Source organism: Sceloporus occidentalis, unplaced genomic scaffold, assembly GCF_023333645.1.
Source record: "Sceloporus occidentalis isolate IW3139 unplaced genomic scaffold, rSceOcc1.0.p SCAF_197, whole genome shotgun sequence".
Taxonomy (NCBI): domain Eukaryota; kingdom Metazoa; phylum Chordata; class Lepidosauria; order Squamata; family Phrynosomatidae; genus Sceloporus; species Sceloporus occidentalis.
This window is the reverse complement of record NW_028317177.1, coordinates 1371645-1395675: the sequence shown is the minus strand read 5'-3', so window position 1 is coordinate 1395675 and position 24031 is coordinate 1371645. Positions and strand designations below refer to the sequence as shown.

Below are 24031 nucleotides of genomic sequence, written 5' to 3'. Positions count from 1 at the left end.
TAAAGGGTATCATCCCTTAAAAAACAACTATTTATTTTTTCGGTATATCCATAGTTCTTTAAAGCTGTTTGGTAGGAGGCTCAAGTTACCAGATGTGAAAATAAATAAAATATATGAGGATCAACTAAAAAAGAACAAGTATGCTTTCTGGAGGCTTATCACAAAATGCAATCAGTACTGATCTTAACCGAAAAGTATATATTTCAATATATTTACCAAATCACTAATTTCACGTAATATTTTCTTCACTTTGAAATTATATTAGAAAATGAGATTCAGAATGTACAGTGCTTTATCCATTAGAAAAAAAAAAGCTTCTCAAAATTCAATTACATTCTCTGTTTCTATCTGAGAATGTCCTTGCGATTCCCAAAGGAAATAATGTGAAATCTTTTAAAGGGTAATAGATTCAATTGATTTCCGACTACTGCCCAAATAACAGAGAAGGTTCTTACTCAAGTGTAACCTCTGTGACAGCAGTGTTTTTAATGGCAAATTTCTTGGTTCCCGGTGGTTACTAAGATATCAGCTAACAAAAGCTGAAACTCTGTCCAACTTGAAAAAGTATTTAGTCAGGAATTGCTGGCTGTTTTGTATGTATTGCAACATGGGTCCATTCAGTATTTAGCATGGCAATGAATGCAATTATGAAGTTGGGTATTTTAATACAACATTGACACAATAAAAAGGAGTGATTATGCCACCTAATCACTACAAGAGGGACCATAAAATGGTTGTCTTTAATTAAAAAGGCATTTGTTGCACAACTGTTGGGCAAACACACATAACACACTTGAGCTAAGGGACCCATACAACGTAATTCAGTGTCTACCATCATAACGTTACATATTATTTTGCTCTTGACCTCTGTTCAGTGGAATATTCTTGCTAAGGCCTAGCGAGGCAGGTTTAGGGGGTGGCACAGCCTCCATAGTTCTCTTCTGCTTGGCACAGCGCATCCTTAAATGGCTGGAGTGACGAGATATGACATCATACCCTGGTTCACAGAAGATGGATGGTGGCGCAGAGGGTGGGGGGTGCTGGTGGCCAAAGATTATTACACCACAATCTTTGTTCATTGGTAAGCACAGCATACTCATAGTCAGAGTGGGTGATTCAGAAAGAAAACATAGGGGGTAAATTATAAAATAGGACAGAAAGTGAGAATCCGACAGTCAAGCTGAAAGCACATCTGAGAAAGAAAAGCAGCACAATTGTGCTGTAAAAAGTAAAACAATAGTTAGGCTCTTACACCATAAAACAACAACCGCATCACATGTCACTATTTTATCCATAAAAGACTTATGGATAAAGTATGGTAATTTATTTCATACATATTGTCATTGCACAAGCTCACTCTATTTTGTCTTTCACATACAATGTTTATGAATAACTATCATAGTAACAACGGTTCATCATCTTTTCAAATTCTTCCACTACCGAGTGCAGGTTTAGCACTTAAGACCGTCCTCGACTAAATTGCACTCCAGCTGAGAATTCTCTTTGGTGTCCCCCATATTTTTCCCAAATTACACAGCATTATGGTTTTTACAAAATCCCAGTGTTTACACAATTGTAGTAGTGAGTACTGGGTTTGATACACTCACATCCAACATTGTTAGTTGAAAGATAAGGATGCAGCTCCATAATTAGTTCTTGAGACTCAGACAACCACTCTGAGCAACTTGGCGTGGGAGGAACAGGGATTTTGGCCCAGGATTTAAAGGTCCATAAGAGCAACTCTGTTGGTTGATGCCAGAGCCCCCTGCCAGCGACCAATAGAGTCGCTCTTACGAACCTTTAAATCCTGGCGCGATCCTATTGAGTTTTTTGATGCCTAAGTAGAATGCTGGATATAATGAACATTACAAATGTAAACATATTTATACTGTATCACTCATTTACAATTGTGGGAAAAAACTAGAGATGATTAATTAAAAAGCATACATTTCATGGATCCAATACTCAGTAACTCTCTGCCTCCTTTCTAACATGCATCCTCTTGGTGGAATTACATAGAAACATAGCATTTGATGGCAGATAAGAACCATTCAGCTCATCTAGACGGCCCGCTTTTCCTGATGTAAAGACTGTAATCGTTTCTTGATCTTGTCTTAGATTCCTAACCATATGCCTATCCGATGCATGTGTAAATTACTATATCTACTATACATTACTATACATCTAGCACTTAATGAGATAGATAGATAGATAGATAGATAGATGATAGAGAGATATACTTCCGTTTCCTAAGAAACTAATAGCAACAAAAATAAAATTCTGCTGAAATTCAAATGTTTCCTGCTGTAAAGCGTTCCATGCTTATGATGAAATTACGTCTTTGTGTAATCCTGTTCAAAGGAGAATTATTCATTGCAAAGGGCAAAGGGAGAATGGACTTTAGAAGTTCCTTATCTCAGCACTAATGAAATAATTGCCACATTACATTTAACCCCTTCTGTGCTGCAAAAAACTATTTCAATGTCAATGCAAAAACAGGGAAAAGCAAAATAGACAACTATTAGCTAAATTACATCATGCATATCAATGAATTTTAGATTTATTTCACACTTTTAAAGGATTTTTTTACATTTTTAACATTTATGGAATCTCGGCTCTTATTTATACTTCTGAAAACATTAAAAAATTGTTGGTGTGACAAAAATTTTAAGTTGTTGAATAAAACTAATCCGAGAGTATCAGCCAGGGCCGGCCCTACAATGGAGCCGACTGGGGCAATTGCCCCAGGCGGCACTTCAGAAGGAGCGGCACTTTGCCGCCCCAAGCGGTTTTTTTTTTTGTTTTTTTTGAAGCGGAGGAGAGAGAGAGGGGCACCGAGTGGTTTTCGCTTACCCGCTCGGCGCCCCTCTCTCTCTCCTCTGCGGCGAGTTTCCCTGTTCGGTCTCTGTGCCGGCTTGTAATGCAGAGCGCCGGAAGTGACGTGAATTTCCGGCGCTCAGCATTACAAGCCGGCACCGTGGCAGCACAGGGAGACTCGCCGCAGGACTGTTTAAGGGTAAGTACCGGTGGTGGTGGTGGTGGTGGTGGTGGGGTGGGGGGTAGATAATGCCGCCCCCCCCCCTCGGCGGGGGGCGGCATTTTAAACTTCGCCCCAGGCGGCGTTAAGTCTTCGGCCGGCCCTGGTATCAGCCTTTAACCGTTTATCCCAGGTAGCGATACTTGGATAAGAGATGAAATTGGATAAGTGAATTGAAATCTATTATACCCAGGACTGGGGATGAATAAGCAATCAGCCTTGGTAAGTATGGGGCACCATTGACCAGCAGACCGCTGGGCATTTGCCCAGTGTTCCAATCCGTGCCTGATTATTCTAAGTATTAAGAAAATAGATACTGGCTGTGTGTTTGCATAACACGAAGTAATATTTTAATTGGCAATACTCAAGTATTAATTGTGAAAACCCTTCCACGCATTGATCCATTTATCAAACTGTGCGATAAGTATGAAAAATGGCAACTATGTGGTATGCCATCCATAATAGTTTGCTGTGTGAAAGCACATCATTCATTCTTTCTTTGCTAGCCAAGAATTTATATCTCATCAATTCACATTCCAAAGTTTGCTGCAAATACCCAACTGTGAACATTTTACAAAATAAGAAAAATAAAAAATAAAACACAGCAGTGAACTATATTTTTTTCGTTGCTTGTATTTACCAGCCATAAAAATAATAAAACTCATAATAGTGTTTTGAGTAGGATGATGGCCATATTATATTCTTGTTTTTGAGAAATATAGTAAAGATAATCAGAGTAGCAGACATTGCACCTGTTCATGGATGTTAGTATCTACATTAAATCTGTCTAAATAAAATTAATCTGCTTTATCATGGTTCACCTCTTTATCCTTATGAACCAGTTTAGCGTTACCCATGAAAATGGAAAGATATGTGCTTTTTAGTCACCATTGGTTTTAGATCCCTTGTACATGATGTTTTATTGTAATGTAAAAGACAAAAAGAAAAAAAAATGTCCATGAAAAATAATATTGTTTTAAAGTTAAACCACAAACTATTTCCATGAGATTTGAATCATCTTTCCATATGGAATGGAATATTTTCATTTTTGTAATTGTCTTGAGTGCACAGTCCTTATAAAAGACACATTGTACGAAGGCTTGGTAGTGCTCATGGAAATTATCAATCAGTCAACAATATAAACAGGGTGATTTTTGCTAGGATAGAAATGAAACTGAAGCATTTCGTCGAGAAATAATCTATGCCAATAAATGATAACTTTACCTGGGGTTTTTCCTCTGGAACTCTGGCTATCATAGCTTTGACTTCTCAGGGGCAGGTTAATGTAATGGGGCTAGTTATGTTATTATTATTTTTTATTGTTTTATATAGCGTCATCATATTCAAACATTAATGAAATCTTTCATGTGTAGTAGATAAGGTATTATGAGGATCTGTGAAAGCCGTTTAAACTATGAATTGGTTTTATGCATGAAATACATTAATATCCAATATACTGTAGTATAGTCAAATTTTCGTCCTTGTCGTTGCTATGGGTTATCCCATCTCGCGTTATTTTCCTAAACATACAATTAATATTAAATCTAAAACCTCAAATCTATATTTTTTATCAATTCTACAAACATAGTTAAAAATTAAAATGTATTTTGATTTATAGTACAGATGAACAGAAGTGTGTTAATGGGAGCCCATTTAACAACTGCCTTCACCTGGCAAATCGTTATTTGAATAAGACATGAAACAAAAATGCAAACCCTTCATTTTAAGACGAGGTCATACATTGCAGTTACATTCTTTTATCTTTATCTATTTTAAATAATAATGAAGAATAGATATTTAAAGGTGATGACTATTAATCTTTCTATTATGTGCTGCACATTCAAGGAGAAAATGTTGCAATTATGGATATATATATATATAGTATTTGAGCTCAACAACTCTGCCAGCACTTTATATACACTATATGGACAAAAGTGGACCTGACCATTACCCCAACAAGGGATTTTATGGTGTTGTATTCTAAATACATAGAGATTAATATGTAGTTGGTCCTCTCCTTTGCAGCTATAACAGCTGTCGCTCTTCTGGAAAGGCTTTCCACAAGACTTTGGAGTGTTTCTGTGGGAATGTTTGCTCATTCATCCAGTTGAGAATCTGTGAGGTCAGTACGAGAAGGCCCGGCTCGCAATCTCTGTTCCAGTTCATCCCAAAGGTGTTTGATGGGGTTGAGATCAGGGTTTTGTGTGGTCCGGTCAAGTCCTTCCACACCAAACTCATCCAACCATGTCTTTATGGACCTTGCTTTGTGCCTAGGGGCACAGTAACTCTGGAACAGAAAACGGCCTTCCCCAAACTGTTTCCACAAAGTTGGAAGAATAGCATTGTCCAAAATGTCTTGGTATATTCCCTTCAGCATATACAAGATCCCAATAGGTGCTTTTGCTAACAGTTTGTTATGGCTGATATCCTTGCTAGAATTCAGGTGTGTGAGTGTATTTTTATTAAGACAAGAAAAGAATATTAGACAAGTCAAGTTTCCCACGAAGACAGGATTTAGTGAGTCACTAAACAGAATTTTCGCAATGGGCTATTAGAGGGATCTTATTTCAAGAGTCTCAGGTCCGCTCATTTAGAAAGTTCTCAGCTCAGATTCAGAGTTAGCTTCGAATAACCTGAAATTATTGTTTTTGCTGTGTTGAGACGATAGAGATCTGGAGAATGCTTATATAATTTAAAACAGGAGACAGTATGGTTAAGTAGTATTTGAGCAGATGTGGGGGTAAATCCTTGACCTAGAATAGGGTCACCTAACTGCTATTACAGTTTCCCTAAAGGTTCTTCACATGCATGAAGTTCCCATAATGTTTCATGAACCACTAACATCTACCTAGAGTGGCTGGATAAACAGGGTCCTGTACCTGCATGATACAAACTGGAACAAGGTCTCTTGCACTTTAGTAGATATGGAGACCCTTGTGACCCAAGGAAATGTCTTATCCCACTGTTATCTGGATAAAGTAATGTTGAGGTCCTTTTCAAGGTATTTAGTATAGTAAGGGGGGATTACTGTAGGTATACGCAACAGAACGATCTGATTTAAAAAAAAATATAAGGTGTTCCTGCCATTTCCCAATTAAAACATTACCTTTCGAAAATCATAATGTATTTGTGAACCAAAGAAAATTAACCTTAATGTGAATGTTAAGTGAAAAAGCTGTGTGTTAAATAAAATAAATTGTATTTGTAATATAATACTGGATTCCATTCAACAATAATGAAAAGTGCCAGTAACAAACCACTACGTACTAGTATTTGAGTTACTTGTAAAATGTGTCTGTGTGTCTGCTTTCCGTCTGTCACAATTAGACTGATAGGCAAATTACCCTCATGGTAAGGTCATGGCCAGAGGTGACAGTCCATTTCAGGGCAACAAGCCTAATTGCCACCTCGGCTACTAAATACCATCCTCGATTTTCTAAAGACTTTAATTAGAACTTGCTTTAACTTAATTGCTTTCATTCTTGTTTGCGCATAATGATTACTGTGTTTACAAATGGAAAACAAGTACAACTGCAGTCGGATTAATTTTCATTTATCCTAAAAGCTCGTATTTTCACAATGGGTGTCAGGGTAGCACATAATTTTTAGAGCCTAAACTCAATAGCAAATCATAATACATACATACAATGCACTCAAAGTCAATCAGCTCCCTAAAGCACCACACTGATACTATCTACATTCAAACCATTGGTTTATATTTATACAGAGCTCAAAATCATTCATTTTATAACTGTTTTTAATCTGATGGTGACTTTTTAGCATTGCTGTTTAAGGTTTTGTCCCTGTTGCTTGTTTTTGTTGCAAGCATGATTATTTAACATTGTATAAAATATGATTTTCTGATGGAGTAAACTATATGGGACTGGATAAATACAGTAACTTATATAATGCTGGCTTCTTTACAAGCTGCTTTGGTTAAGCTGTCATGTCCAGAGGGCCTTGCTAAGTCTACATGGGCTACAGTTGTGGTAAATTCAGGGCCAGTCGGGGATGAATGGGCAGCCCTGACACTTTAAGGTCAGCAGCTGCATAATGATGTAAGTGTGGCCGTGGGGTGGATATGCATGGTCGCGCTTTATGTTTTCACACTCACGTATCCTATGACCTGGTGTATTCAGTCAGCTGCCAAACACTGCAGCACCCAATCTGCTGCTGGAGTGTGATGTGCTGTCAGCCAATGGCCCCCCAGGCATTTGCCCAGTGTGCCAGATGGCCAATCTGTGCCTGGGAACAGAAGACCAATACTACAATGTAACCAAAATATAGATTTTTTTAATATAGTATTTGCATATAAATTTGCACACCTGGACACTTAATGCATAAGAACATGTAATATAGCAATTTTAACAGATCTCTCCACTGAAAAAGATCACTCAATTAGACAATAAGGAGCAGTGGGATTCTAGTTTTCACGCTTACCCTTGTCTGTACCAATGAAACAAATGACCCTCAGAATGTTTGTGTCATCAATCACTTCCAAAACATCAATTTAACAAATACTCCTTAAATCAGGCAGTCTTTGTGAAACAACTTCATTGATTTATCATCCGATAAACAAAGTTAATTAGTTTATGGATAATTTAGCCAGGTAATCTGGTGCTATGATAGATGGTGGGACAGGTGATAGTTTATCCGATTTTGGTTTTCAGTAACAGAAGGACTTCCTTTTAGATTTGTCAATTATAGATTAATTGGTTCCGCTTCTCACCCTTATCAGAGCAGTGATTTAAGCAAACTAGGAAAATCCATAAGAAGTTTTTACTTCGCTGAGAGGATGACCGATTTTATGTCAAGAAAATTGGGCAGACAAGGTGGTCCGGATGTGTTTAGGTAATGCAAAGCATATTGTTGCTACGGGTCCTCTTTGTTAAGGTAGGGGGTAGTTTGCTGTTATCCCAAACAATGAGTAATATCAACATGTGTCTCCATGCTGTGTGAAAAGGGTTAGAATGTCCAGTTGGGGCAGGGTAGTTGTAATTTATGTAATGAAATATCATAGACCATGGTGGATGGCCTTGTTATCAGGGAAAATCTACCATAAAGGAACACAATGTAGGTTCGCAAGGAGGCCTGTGAGTATATTCTGTCTATGCCTTACAGTTCGCTTTAACTACAAAGTCTTCACTTTTATTTTTTGTGGGAAAGTGCCTCTCATCATTACGCTTGTGGTCATCTGAAATGTAAATCCAACCCTGATTGGGGACATCATAAGCCATGTTTGTCAACCCTATACGGTCCACTACGGACACCCACAACTTATAACTTTGTCAAAACTCAACCATCCATCACACAGACCTTTACTAGATCACACTATGGGTAGTAGGGTTGCCATCTTTGTATTAAAAATTATTATTGGCTCATATGGTGTTTTTTTAATTAATACAATTTCTTGGTATCATTTAATCATTTGAATATATGTATTGAGCCATGTTAAAAGAGACATCAGTTAATATCTAGCGATAAAAGTATATTATTTCCAGTACCAAGTGAGTCACTATTAACCTAACATCACTGACACCATTTACAAAAACAAATTTCTGAAACCCTGCCTAATGCAGATGTTTCAGTAAATATCTAATATTAATGTAAATGTTTTACTGGCAAAAATGTTAAGCCATCACAAGCAGGATCACAGATTTCTGAAAATGTTACTTCCCCAAAAATATGTAGTTTTATGCAAATTAGGGGAATCAAAGCAATATTCATCAAAGCAGACATCTGGGTGGGACATTCTCTGATCTAGACACAAGGTAAGTTTGCCTTGTGGAAAGCCCAGCCCAGTCTATGGCATCATCAAGGCAGCGATGTATTTATAAGTGCCCTCCGCCACCCCTTAACACTGCTCTTGTTGCTTAGCACTGGGATTTGACATCATAACCTGGTGCCCTGCCTATTAAATATCCGTGGTATCTGGGAACCTCAGCCCTAGCCGACCTAGACCAGAATATGCCTCTGAACCAAAGTTTAAACATATGGGTTGGCAGAGATATTAATAACTGAGTACAGAGTTAAATTACACTAGGGCGACAGAAAATGTAAAACTTAGAAACCATACAATCAGACTGAAACAGCCTTTAAACCGAGTACCTTGGAGAGACAAGAACTGATAGAAACATTACCAGCAGAAGGATTATGTTATCAAATTCATAAACCAAAACCAAAGTAATTGTAGCCTATAGATGCCTTAAGTAGATTAGTATTTGGCGCCACCTAGTGTTTTTTCAAAGAAAATCTAGCTAAAAATACACAGGTTAAAATCACTGGGGATTATTATTATTATTTATTGTTTTATTTAGCACCACCATATTCCATAGTGCTCAGGGCCGGCCTTAGTGGTGTGCGACCTGTGCGGCCGCACTGGGCGCCATGCCAACAGGGTCGTCTGCCCGGGACTTAAATTAAAGCATCGGTTTTTTGTTGTTGTTTTTTTTTTTACTTTATTTAACATCCTCCATATTAAATAAAGGGTTTTTTTTTACTTTATTTTAACATGGAGGATGTTAAATAAAGTTAAAACAAACAAAAAAAACAATGTTTCAATTTAAGTCCCGGGTAGGGGCACTGAGTGGTCGCTTGTGAAGTTTTGCAGCAACCTCTCTGCGCCCCTCACTCTCCGTGACTCCGTCGCGGTGCCGGCATTTCATGCTGAGCGCCGGAAGACGGACGCCTCCCGCTCCCACCGCAGGACTCCGGCAATGAGGTAAGTAAGGATAGGGAGAGGGGGCAGTGAGAAGGGGCAGAGGACGGGGGGCAGTGAGAAGGGGCAGAGGACGGGCGGCAGTGAGAAGGGGCAGGGGGGGGCAGTGAGAAGGGGCAGAGTGGGGGGCACCAGAGGAGTAGTCCACACAGGGAGCCAGAACACTTAAGGCTGGCTCTGATAGCGCTGTACAATGGGTAGACAGGACATAACAAGTACATAATAATTTGACGTATGCCCTGGTCAAACGAGTTTACACTTATGCAAAATAGTGATTTTATGCAAATAATTTTTATAAAAAATGGACTCGCCACCATAACAGCTAATGGAATGGTCCTATTGAATGGAGAATTTTTTTTTATCATACTTTCTGTGTTGTTTCACTCCAGATGGGATTTATAGAAATTGTATTATATATATATATATATATATATATATACAGTAAATGTACTTGTTATTAAGTAAAGGAAACAGAACCAAAATCCAACAAACTTCACCTGTAATTGCAAGAAAAAAAATAATGAATGGTGCAATGTCATGTCCTGAAACCTTCACCTGGAACCGTGAGGAGGACAGTAGAAAAGGTAGTTGTCACATGAGCGAGAGTTAAACATCTCAAAAGTGTTTTTACTAAGTGTTAAGAATGGCCTACCCCAGTGACCTCCTACTGCAAAAATGGCTGAGCTGGTCTTGAATAATGCCAAGCATACCTTCTTGCAAGGGAAGCTTACAGAGACTGGCCCTTCATAATACATTAGTCTACCATTTTGAACTATTGAGTGTTTACACAGTTTAATTTATAAACACATTTTCTTCTTTGACTTATATCTAAACATTATTGTGACTCTTGGGGCTGTGGAACACTGTGATTCGCTTGTACCCAACCAACATTCTGATTTCTTGGTAAAGAGGAACATCTGAGTAGGAAAGAATAGCACTCGAGATCGGTGCGATCTGTACCAAGTAAAGTGACCCATGGACTGCCACCAGTTCAGACCCATCATCCTAGGAAGGATATGACACTGCCTGGTGCCCACTTTTTTCAGAAGACCCCAGAAACTGCCAGGGATGCCCTTCCTGAATTTTTTACATATCCTTCAAGACATCTTGAAATTTCAAGTAAGTTTAATAATTTCAAATAAGTTTTCTAAATTTAACATAACTTCAGTATAAATTCCCTGCAGCAGGCTTCTCTGTTTCTGGATGTGTGTTTGAGTTGTGTTTAACTTGGAGAAGTGTTCAGACACCTGTATTTGGCAGTACATGCTGCTCTCTCAGCTGCTTAAATATTTTTAATTTGTTCTATTAGAGTAAATATGTTATGAATGGTTATCTACCCACAGCCAAAAAAGACTCCATAAACAAGAATAAAGAATTCTATGTAAAAATAATTTTGTAAAGTTCTAAGCTACATCTATGAAGCAGGGCATGAGCCCAGGACCCAACCAGCCAATGGGGCCACTTGGCTTTACCTGCCCTCCAGGCCATAAGTTACAGGACTCCCCCGTAGAAGTAACGCAACACGAGGTAGTGGAGCACCTGTACAGGACAGGTATTGGTGGTGCAACCCACCAACAGTGAGCGGAGCGAAAGAAGTAAATATAAACGTAACTCACCCTCACACCAATGGGTTATATAGAATAAATGACATGAAAAAAAAAATAATAATAATAATAGTGCACTCTGTATGATAAAATATAGCAAAAAATATTTTAAGAAATGTATAAAAAAACTCTTCATTCTGATGAGTCAGACAAAGACTGACTCAAATCATCAAACCGACTTGAGGAAGCCCACGGGCGAAACGTGTATCGGAGGATTCACAGAGACACTTAAATAGAGTATATTTTATGATAGTGTTGTTATTTATGTAATAAAGTATTTATTCTACATTTTACATCACTTTTTATATTATATTTATATACATATACTCCATACACTCTGCTGGATCCACTCTGCTGTCCTTCACCTTAAAGGGAGAGTACTGCCCTAAGTCAGTACCGTGTTCTTTATCCCTGGAGCCAGGTTACTGACTCTAGGCAAGGTGAGCGGCTAACTGTAGCCACCTGTTTCTGGTCCATTTTGGATGTGTTGCAATACTGCTCTATGTGATTTTATCCATTTGAAGATCTCTCCATTCAAATACAGTTGGGTGTGTGATCCCTAATCGCACTAGGCGTTGATGATTTGAGTCAGTCTTTGATACATTTTTAAAAATATTTTTGCTATATTTTATCATACAGAGTGCACTATTATTATTTAATTTCTTTTCATGTCATTTATTCTATATAACCCATTGGGGTGAGGGTGAGTTACGTTTATATTTACTTCTGTCGCTCCGCTCACTGTTGGTGGGTTGCACCACCAATACCTGTTTTTTATCTTGTTGACGTTTGGGAGAGTGGGATTCCCACAGAGTGTTGTAGAGCATGTACACTTTTACCTATTGTTTTTTCAGTTTTGAGCACCTGTACAGGGACACCACATAACTACAGAATGCTGACCACTATGCACCTCCTTTCTATGCCACTATATCATTAATTATTGGTTTATATAGCTTTAAAATACTTGCCTGCAATGCACAACAGGTAAACAGGGCCCTGCTGATGAATGACTTTATAAACTTACTTGCCATAGAATCATAGGATCTGTAGTTTATCATTAGCTGAGGTTTCCTACTCACTGGATGATAAATGCAGGAATTGGCTCTAAATACGGATTGTAAGTAGAAGATGAAAGAACTCAGACAAGTTACCCTGAAATATGTGTGGACTGATCTAGTTTATTACAAACACAGAAACAGATCTCCGTGACATTCCACTAAAGGACTGCTTTTCACACAATGCTTTTAGGTAGAGGTCGAGGAAAACCCCAAAGTCGAATTCTGCTCACGCCGCCATCTGGAGCAATTGTAATCTTCACATGGGTTATAACCTCTTGTAGTGTCAATAAAGTGGCATCAAAAAAATGTCTCTTGTGAGGATGCATCTGAAAGTAAAAAAAATAAGGTACTTACTATGTTATCTGGATGCAACTTGGAGTACAGTATGTAATATATACTACAGATACACATGGTTTTGTTTTATGTATAAAAGAAACCGTATTCATACCTGGGTGAGCGGGAGAAGAGGTTTCCATTTAAGTCCTTGTTGAGCAGCCCACTTGTTATTGATCTCACGTTCCTCTTTTGGCTGCAATATACAAGCATCAATTCTGCAAGAGTTTGGGGCATTACCTGTTGTAATATAAAATATTGATACAATGAATAAAACACAATGGAAAGGAAAGAGATCCTATAGAAAACATGCATTATCTATGTCGTTACCTTTGAAGTGATTGGTATCTATTTCTATATGTGTGATTAAACCTGGATGGCCAAGTCTGAATATTGTCCATTCACTCCCAGGAACTTGGAGGATGCCTTTACTGTCAGCCTGAGAGAAAATAGACATCATTTTGTTACTTAAGTGAACGTATAGTCACAGCACTTTTTTTCTGCTTTACCGATAATGTGTTATGGAGAACATAAGCAGTTGGAGTTGTCCAAACAACAGAAGAGGTTCCAACATCAAGTGAGCGCCAAAGTTCCTTGAACACTAGAACGTAAACTAGAGGAGCTGCAAGAAAGCTGTAGACTAAATGTCTACCATAACTCTGTCAAAACTCTCTATCTTTTAAAAGATTGTCTTTTCTGATAACGGGTAACTGCAGCGACAGATTCACATCCATTCTATCCCACACATACATGCTGTACATAACATTCTAAGTAAATTCATGCTGTATATGGTTTTAAATCCAGCTCTGAGCATATACTCAAACAAATAAGGTAAGTAACATGAAGGATGTTAAATAAAGTTAAAAAAAAAACAAAAACCCAGATGTTTTAATTTAAGCCCTGGGCAGGTGCCCGGAAGTAAGTAATTCAATACATTGTATCCCTGGTTGGCTAGCAGCATGCAGTAAAAGCAAAAGACACTTTATATATTAGTACAGTTGCAAGCTTGAAGGTTCACCTTTAAGATGGGTGGCCTGTCAAGCCGTCTTGCTGTCTCCCAGCCATCCCCCATGTCCTCAGCTCTTCCCGAACCTACAAAAGTCAATCAGAACTTTCAAACTTATAACAAAAAAAGTAAAAATAAAAAACCACTCCAGTGTTTCTTATAAAATTTAAAAGTTGGCTGGATACCAAATAAAACAGACTCACTTGATCTATTCAATAATAATCACAAGCTCTGCCTGCAACTGGCATTCACTTCTCTTTAATTTCCTAGTTTGTTTCCTCTCATTCAAATAATTATCTATGGAGTAGTTTAATTTAAAAAATGTAGTTTTGTAGGTTAACAAATGTTTAATATGTTCCTTCGTTGTACCGATGAGATTCCTGGGATGTCCAAAATGTGCATCACTGTAACCGAGGCAGACACCTCCATTGGCCATCGACAGTAAGTCTTCTAATTCATTAGGACCACATGAGGACCATTCTCTTTGTCCAGTCCCATACACTTTAAAGCGGGCTATTCCGCCATCTAAACCAAAATGAACACAAACACATTAGCTGCCTGTGACACGGTACCAAGACAGCTTACATTATTATGTGCTGGTCATCTAAATTAGACTTTTAGGAAACATTGGAAAAATCTAACTTCCTGAAATAAAAAAAACAAAACATAATTACACTGTGTTCCGTTCATTGTTATTGACTTACCTTAACACATCGGGTCATGTTTAATAGGGCAAACACAAAGTCAGTTTAAAGGAAAATGCTACATTTGGAGCCACCCATAACACTGTGATAATTCCAGAACATTCCCTATAATTTCTACCGTTTTGGGTCTCTATAACTGGGGCTTTTTCCTGTTTACTGTCCATATGCATATAAGTAGTCATTCATAACATTTTTAACACTGATCAAATAAAATGGCATTAATGCTGCGTACATGTATGAAATTTAATTGTTTATTCCATTGGGGCAACTAACTTTGTAGAACCTATGCAAATCCATTAACCCGGAGCAGACACATACCTGCTTAATTGTACTAACATGAATGATGGCATTGTAATTACCTGGGTACATATTAAGCCGGATATGAGTCCACCTCTCTCTGGAAGTGACATGAAAGTAGTTGTGATTTGATTCTGCGTACCCTGGCCTGAGCTTCGTCATTTTAAGCAGGTAATCCCACTTTTCTGAATTAAGCTAATACAGAATTATAGAAAAGATAGAAATTACTATATTATTTGATATTATTTGGTCTTGGCAGTAGATGCTACAACCCATCCATCTATCTATATATCCATAAATCCATATATCTATATATCTAAATATAATGTGCATTGCAGTAAAGGACTGCAGACCTGGATCTTACTAGCGTGGGACACATATGCTCTTGGTAATGGAATGATAAAATAGCTATTCTGTTTGTGAGATATTTATTAAAACTTAAATTCCTTCTTTTCAACAATCGCCTACAATATATTTGTATACATTCCATTTTTTACTTGTTTATATGTGTTGCTTTATACTTGTTCTGGCTATATTTACAACGACGCTGTACCTTTTCAGCAGCATTAAATTCTTCAACTGTCGCAGCAGTTCCAGTTTTGTTCATCCTTGGAGGCAATGTTATCTTTTCTATATAAGGGACAAAAACTTGTTGTATTCAAGTAAAAAGAAAACGGTTCAGCGGTAAATAGTTTCACAAAATCTTCTGACTGTACCCAAGTGGAGTGGATGTATGAAGCAAGTACATATTACATAGATCATGTGATCATGTAGAAGGTCTGCAATTGATACATGTCAAAACAGGTCACCTGGTTTTAAGCAAGCTGCTTGGACAGAAATTCGGGGAGCGTGGTTTCCGGTAAAGAAATGGGTATCCACATCAAGTCCGTGAATAACCCCGGGTATACCCAACTGAATTATACACCAGTCATGTCCTAGATGAAAGGAACATATAATTTAAAGCTCACAAAAAAAGTAGGCAGTCAAGGCTAGGTTTCAAACAAGGCCAATGCTTCTACACATGCCTGACATAATTTGAAATGTGTTTTGTTCAGTAAAGTGTGAGATTGCACATGGGAATTTGCAGAAAAGGCTCAACTTAAAGACTTTACTATGCATTATAAAGAATCAGCCCCAATGAGAATGTAGTTGTTGATGGACCTGTATAATGCATATACATTATAAATATATGCATACATGGTCCAAGCAAGGTTCTTGAAAGCCTCCTTATGAATTGTGCTGGCTCTTCATAAAGCATACACGTGATAAGGAAAGGCAAAACCTCCCCAACCAATTCACCCTTCGGTGAATAAACCCTATTAAACTCAATGTAAACTTAACAATGGAGGAAGAGCTTATAGTATATGTGTTAGTACAGCCCTGCCTTAGCAGTATGTTACAAATATTTGTCTCTTAGTTAATTAAAAAGTGTCTCTCTTCACCTGGGATTCTCTTTCTTCTGGTTTCCCAACCATCCATCCATTTTCCAAACTCCGTAAACAGACCTACTTTGAACTCTGGATCAGATTTCTGAAAAGTATAAATATGTACATGGAGCAGAGTGCGGCATTAGTACTTATTCCTACAGACAAGAATTCTTGGTGTTACTCACTTTTAAAAGATTTTCCGCAGGGGCAAACCAGTCGTCTGTTGCAAATAGCACCTGCAGTCATAAAAATGTACATTTTTTTTTTTTGGAAATGTATACAAAGGTTATGGCCAATGGTTTTAATTTCAGTTTTGTTTCCTGAAAATATGTATGGCATGTAAGAGATTGTGATAAGAGGAAATCTAAATTAATATTTACAATGGAAACTCTGATAACATCATGGAGGACATAAAGAAGAGAGGAAACGGCACATCATCTCCAAGCATGCAGCACTTTAAATTGTAGAACATGTTGAGAGGCATCTGGCTGACATCTAATATATTGAACATAAAGGTTGGCATAGTAAACACAAGTTTATAAGACACAAGTGATTGTTTAATGGTGGCTTTTATTCTATGCGGCTGGGGACCACTTTACAAGTATACTGTGCTCCAAGGACCACGTTCCTACTCTGTGCCAAATGTAATCAATAAATAGTTATCATAAAACTGACACAAAACTCCTTCTGCTTCATACCTCAGTACTATAGACACAAACATTTCCATTAAAGACAAATGGGCCTCCTTGTATCAATGTAAGGGCCATCCTGGAACCCCCAAGGTGGTCAAAAACACAGAGTCTAAAACCACAGTGACATGTTTAAAAAAAGGTTCCCCCACAGTAAGGACGATCAAGGACTAGTGGTAGGGCACTGGGCCTGGGCAGGCAGATAATGGCGGATGATAGGAACATGCAGCCCCGTGGAGCAGGACTAAATTTCCCCAATATTATATACATATTATATTGTCACCAATATGTATTTATCGATGAAGAATAATAGATGACATGATAGTAAGAACTTGTCCACAAATTACAGGTTTGGCTAGTAGCGTAAATGGCCAGCTGTCTTTATCAACTAAACTCTACTCAGAAACAGAGGAGAAAATATCTGCTGCAGTCCCTGTAATCCCTACAGCAGTCACTACAGCTTCTCCAATCCACCCACAACAGTACATTTTCTGCACTAAAATAAACTATTCATTGACTTGCAGTATTGTATATGAGTAATGAGCATTAATCTCAGTCTCTCATAAGCTGTCACTGTCTCCACACTCCAACATAACCATCAATGACATTATCCCCATTTTGGCTACTTCTACCTACCTATCATTAATATGTACCATCCTACACATACAGTCCCTCACACTTTACCTCATCAACGAGCAACAAAACGGCTTGTAATGACACCAAAACAGCTTGCAATGGCGGCTACATGTGGTAAGGAATGGGCGAATCATGCCGAATTTTCAGAAGTTTTGCAGTATGTTTCTTAGTTTCGTCGGCAATCACCCTCGTTTTCGTTGATTCGTATGAACACACGAAACAGGCAAATTTAGTTCAAAAATAAAGTTTGCATGAAAGCAAGTGCACAAGTCGAATGAACAGTGACATTCATCGACAATAGCAAGGTTCAATCATGACCAATTTAAGATGTGCTAAACGCACAGCTTCACCAGCCAAATCATAGCACTCAATGGCCGGTTAGAAAAACATTGATAGATGAAATGGTTGGTCTTCCAGACCAAGCAGATTTCTATGATAACATATATACGTCTACTGATATTCTGTGCCTTTCAGCATATTCATTAATAATTCACTGTACTTTTGGATTAATTTTAACTGCTTTACCGATTTCATTTACTAATTTATATTAAATTACCATACTAAATAATATTCCACTGATTCTGATACCTGGGGGATTTTGCCCATCCATTTAAAGTATTAATTTAAGTAAAGGTCAACCAACATTGAACAAGCTGCATTTCAAAATTGTTAATGTTCAACTAAACAAATATCTTGTTTGCTCTTTGGGATCACTGAGCTGGGATCGCTGAGCTGAGAAAATTGTCCTCTTGCAATATTTCTAAATACCAATAATTCTTTAAAAAGTAAAATCAGCGTTTACGTGCTTTCTTGCAAAGATGTTGACAACAAAATGATGCCAACTTGGGTGAAATAGTGCAAACCAATCCAGCTGTGCCCATGATTTCACCCATGCTATGCATCTTCCTCAGACTTCCCTACTTGTTACAACTTGCCCTCCTATAATACACATTCTATATCCTGAAGAAGTCTTCCTTCCCACCTAAGAAATCCGCTGACTTCTCCACATCACCCTCTCTAGGATAAAATCATCCTCACCCAAGCTGTCTATCTTCACACTAACCCTCAGCCTCCTAATAGATTGTAAGCTCTCAAGAGCAGGGCTCTCTATCTGTACTAGTATGTCTTAACGTGTTAATCTTTTTGTCAAATTTAGGTGTTATCACTAGTTAGTAAGTGTCATGCCGGCTTATACTCAACATTTCTATCTTCAAAGTTACACTCATAGCAGGATCCCACCACCCCAGATCCCCTGTAACCAATATCACACTATGACTCCACATCTACACTAGACTTGCGCATTCATTTTTGTACAAATGCGTTTTCATGCCGAATTTGTCTGAATAGCAGACAAACGAATAAAACATTGGACTAAAGAAATGGGGGAAAAAATTCTTGTTTCCATTGCAACTGGAAAACATGGACACGAACTTTCCGCCATCGCCCAAGTCTAATCTACACTGCAGCACAGTCCGGTACACAATCTAAAACATCACAACATTCTCAATCACACTGGCTGAGACTCAGCATGAACATCCGATACTTTAAGTAAAGCGTGTCCACCAGGAATGAACGTTCACCATAGGCCTCAGCCAGCATAACTCATAATAACCACGGCGACAGTGCTCAAAAACATCTGATCCATTGATATAAATCTCTGAGGGGACAAATCACAAAATAAGATTTTATTATCCTACTTATTTATGATCCTACCAGAGTGTAAGGTGTCACAAGCCACATTATTTACTTTACATCAGAGATGTGCAAAACAAAAGAATAGTTTGAAAAGTCACTGCTGTTCTATTGCACTAACATTGAAGGTCTGTCATTGTATTACATTTAAAATCACGTTCTTTTAGCTGGTTGTTACCTTTCCACCGACATTCTCACCAGTAAGATTGTTCATCTGCACAAAATCAGGTGGAGACTGAAATTCTTTATCTTTTGTAGAAGAATCCATAATCTTCGTGTGTCACAAACGCCGTTATTCTATTAAATGAATGAAAACATTACAAAAGTGTTCCACTTATTAAACTATAAATAATGCAATAAACAAAGAAGATTTTGGTATTTGAATCCCTGGAATAAATTATTGGGTTTTTTTAGCCAAGCCTCCACTTTTAATTAAATGCCCTTTTACTTCATTATCTCCTAAAACAGTAATAACTTACATAAATATCCACAAAAATAACGGTATAGTACTTACCTTCCGTTAACTTCTGACCTAGGAAGTTCAATGATTATACCATTTCTACCAATACTCTGAAAATTCTAATTTCATAAATGGAATTCAAGAAAATGTGTGTTAATATGTCTTAAAGAATGAATAAGTAGGGAGTGTTTACTGTGTATGTATTTGTATCTGTATTTAAATCTGGCTAAGCAGCACTTGTCTAGAAGAAAAGGTTTTGAGAACTGCTGTGTGTAAATTATCTGCTCCATTTTAATTTCGTCACCAAACAGTGGCCTACTGCCTGTAAGGAGTTATTCTATATGTTTGGCTTGATATACAGTTTGAATTCAATGGTTTTATATATCAGAACATAACAATCATCTTTTCCTTAGCAGGTCTAAACGTTAGGCAAATACAACCTCAGATGAACAATACATTCAATATTACATCGTGTCATGATTTATTCAACAAAAATAAGGCCAGAATGGAGAAGCTATGTTTGAGAAACTGAGTACCTAATTTGTAGAAACAGATCATCGCTATAATATCCTGATATCTAAAACTATAGAATTCAAAGAGGATGTACTTTCTTTTTCACATGACTGTATTTATATTTTTCACAAGTGTAAAAAGATGAGATAAAGCAAAGTAAAAATACTGTATTCTATGTAATTATAACTCCCCTACATTTCATGGTTTAATAAATAAACCAGTTTTGTTTTCTGTTTGAAGTTCACATTGTGTAATTGTTTTATCTCAAAGCCCTGGGTTGGTTCTCAATTATTTCCCAGTTGGAAGATATATATAATTATTATAGCTAATTCTTTTGCAGTTTCAATTTAAGATTCTCATTGTCAGCTCATTTAGAATGTTTCTGGTTATGAGTGTTAGCATCAAAATCTATTAATTTTACTTTAATCCAGAATGCTGTTAAAGACAGAGCTGAAAATCAAAAATATTTTTCTTACCTTTAGGATATTCCCTCTTAGAACTAATAAAAAATATATGACTTCCAATCTCTTACGTTGATTTTTCTGGACTTCTTTCCAAAAAGTGTATCTGCATCCAGGCTCATAAAGTGTTAGTTCTCTCTTCAGTGAAAGTCCAGGTTTTGGCATGGATTTTATCAGTATGGTTAAATAAAAACAAGTTAAGTGTATTTCATAACCAGCCAGTAAATCAATTACTTTGTAAATTGATTTTTCTTGCTCTTTTTGTTAAAGATACAGCGCTCTACTTACTATCCTAAAACAAACAAATATCTTTATTAATTTCTGCAGTAGCTTAAATAGTTAAGTTTGCAATAATACACCAACAATGGTGGGTGTCATCAAATCAAATGGTTCATTCTAGCTGATTTTCTCAAATTTGGAGTTCCTTCTAAGTGAGATACATTATAAATTTGCACATCTTTGTGGCTGAGCTGTTACTTAGATAACACTTACATTTGACACTAATTACAGTAGACCAGGGCAGATCTAGCAGGGCAGAAATTTCACAAAAGGTGACATCTTATGACAGTACCAAGTTTAAAGTCACTGAGCGCTTCAGTACAACCCATTCTACTACCAAGGTTTTATATTTCTTCTATACTGTGCAGGTAATCCTGAAGAACTTAAAAAAAGCTATAGATGTCCACAGCTTTGCTCAGAATACAGCTGAGGCTGAAAGTATGCACCTAGGCTAAAGACTACACATTTATCACAAATCCACACATTTCATGTTACCATACATTTCTTTTGACAAGTCCATTAAGGAATGTACTCATGTATACATCAGAGATAACTTTGAAAGAAATCTGCCTGTAATTAATTGTTCTAGTTTTAATTCACTATATCAGAATTCCAGTTGGTCAAATGCTCTATGGCACAATCATAGGGCCTATGCGGAGGTAGGGAATCAGCCCAAACTTTGTCAAAGACATCAGCATAGTCCTTTTGGCAAGCGGGTGACCAGGCTAACACCTCAGATTGCCACACGTCACAGGTAGGATTATGTTTTTATAGGATAAATACCACAGGTAGGTGAGGAGATGAGATCATCTGGAACTGAATCTTCTCCTGATGGAGAGCTCCGATGGACACGGAGAGAGGAACTGTCTCCTTAGTAATGAGCAAAGGCAGCAGGGATCTACCATTAATGGCCTGGAAGACCAAGGGCATTTCCTGGTTGGTCACAAAGGAGGTGTCAATAAAGGCATTAGCAGCACCTGAGTCTATGACCGCTTTGGCGGCCACCCAAGAGAGAACAACCATAATCAGAGCCCGCCTAGAGTTTATCCCTGGCAAGTTAGGAAGGAATGTAGCAAATGCTCACTCTGGCCACATAGTATAGACATAGGCCCTCCCTCCTGTGGTACACTCTCTCCGCCTCAGACAGCCAGGTAGCCCCCACTTGCAGAACGTCTACATGAGGCACAGAACGAGAGGGAGGGACGGGTGAATTGGGAAATGACGTATAAATGAAGGCATATCTGGAATCAAGAGAATCAAACTGGCACTTAGTGTGCAGACATGAAATGCATATAAATATTTAAGTGATCCTATACAGATTTATAAAAGTATATATTTCTCCATAGATGAATCCCGTTTCAGTCTTGAAACCTAATTTAATTTTAGAAATGTACCAGTGCTTAATAAAGAAACAAAGATAATTGGTTTTTAACCTATTGAGCACTATGAGGTCATGTATTGTTTATCTGGATAAGAACGCACGGATTTGCCAATTAGTGCTATCAGCATTCTGTACTCATCATATAAGAATTCCAAAGGATCTGCAATCCTATTATGAGATAAAAATGTTAATGAAGGACACACGCATTGTCAACATTTACTTCATCAACAAACTATTTATGCCGCCCTTAGTCACAATGAGAGTTTCTTTTCTCACAGATGTTTAATGCACATATCAAGTTCCAACACAGACATTTACACCAACACAGTAGAACTAAATAAAAAGGACGAATATGAAAAACAAATAATCAGACATACAGTTACATCAAAAACAAACATGACTTGAAACTCGTAACTGGACAGAAATAAATCTACATACCACTTTTGTCTGCTTGTAAGATAAGAGAGGGGTTTGTAACCTTGAAGAGAAAGCTTTGTATATTCATAGATGGCTTATAATTTACAGAAAACACTTGAACCCCTTAACCACCAAGCATGTCAGTTAACGACCAATGACGTGCCTGGCACCCCATTGCATTACTGTATGATGGTGGACGCCTGATTTAAAAGACCTTAGGAGGTGTCGCCGAATGCCTCGCTGTCGAGAGCGGTCACAAGCGCTGCTGCAAGAGATTTTGCCTCTCACAAGATGGCGTCCTTTAAAAAAATTCTCAAGAGGGTCTCTCCAGACACATAGCTTCATTAACAGAAACTTCCTTTCTGTCTTGTCAATATCAGAAAGATTACAACACTAGATAGATATCGCCTGGTCGAAGCTCTAATGGGCAAAACATCTTTGAGGAGAATGTGAGTGCATAGATTAAGCACAACCAATAATATTTAGCTGTGATAATATTACACTATTGTATTGTTTCTTTGTTTGTTCTGCTATATTGCTGAATGTCCATATACAAGATACATTGTCCTTTTAACCCCACAATAACTTGCATCGCTCCAACATGTTAAATTGCTTATTGCGCAATAATTTATGTTTAGTAATATACTTCTTCTTCATCTCTGTTTTACAGCTCAATAAGATTCTGCATTACTGTGGATTGCATATAATTTAATAGAAATAACCTTAAATTAGAGAAGCAGTCATGGCCGGATTTTTTCCCCAGAGATCACGGACCATGGCACATCGGGGTACATTGCCTGGTAATCATACCTGGGAACTTTCCTAATGAGCTGACCCAGAGACTCTTGAAATATTAATCCTTTATTAAAAGTCTATTGTATAGCTTCTGTGTAGTTACTCACCAAATATGTTAAGCAAAAGACTCTAATACAATTCCTAATGGAAACCTTTATACATTTAATTGAGTCACCTGCATTCAAGAAGGGATATCAACTTTAACATACTGGCAGCAAAAGCACCAATTGGAATAGGAAGACGTCAGCTCCCTGAGAATCTGCCCCTTCCCCCTGAGATCCTAAGATTGGGGCAAAAACCCTGAGAGTTCCCAGGTATGATGGCATGCTAACATACCATTAAATTGAATGAGGCATAGTTTATGTGGCCATTAAAGTTTTTTTTAAATGATGTGGCTGTTCTTTTAAAACGTGCAAATACAAGAAAACATTCATACCTAAGATTAGTCTTGGCAACAACATCTCTCCTTTGATTGGCTGTTCCCTAATGTCTTCGAATCCTTTATAACCAGTGAAGGGGAGGTA

At 37.7% G+C, this 24031-nt stretch overlaps 1 protein-coding gene across 1 annotated transcript; it reads right to left on the bottom strand.

Annotated features, from left to right (window-relative positions):
* Positions 1–12590: 12590 nt before the first annotated feature.
* On the bottom strand, positions 12591–19424 carry ALLC (allantoicase). Its single transcript, XM_089502180.1, has 11 exons — positions 19380–19424; positions 16370–16420; positions 16200–16287; positions 15567–15692; positions 15311–15387; positions 14820–14952; positions 14126–14281; positions 13769–13842; positions 13081–13189; positions 12866–12990; positions 12591–12743 (listed from the first exon to the last, which is right to left on the bottom strand). The coding sequence occupies exons 1-11, from the start codon at positions 19413–19415 to the stop codon at positions 12591–12593; spliced, it is 1128 nt and encodes a 375-aa protein (XP_089358306.1). The 5' UTR covers positions 19416–19424.
* Positions 19425–24031: the final 4607 nt, after the last annotated feature.

Coding starts and splice junctions, on each gene's coding strand:
- ALLC (XM_089502180.1), bottom strand. CDS start 19,415: ATGAACAATCTTACTGGTGAGAATGTCGGTGGAAAG. Junction 15,693..16,199: donor CAGAAGAAAGAGAATCCCAG/GTGAAGAGAGAC, acceptor CCTTTCATCTAG/GACATGACTGGTGTATAATT. Junction 15,388..15,566: donor AGCAGCTTGCTTAAAACCAG/GTGACCTGTTTT, acceptor TCCCTTATATAG/AAAAGATAACATTGCCTCCA.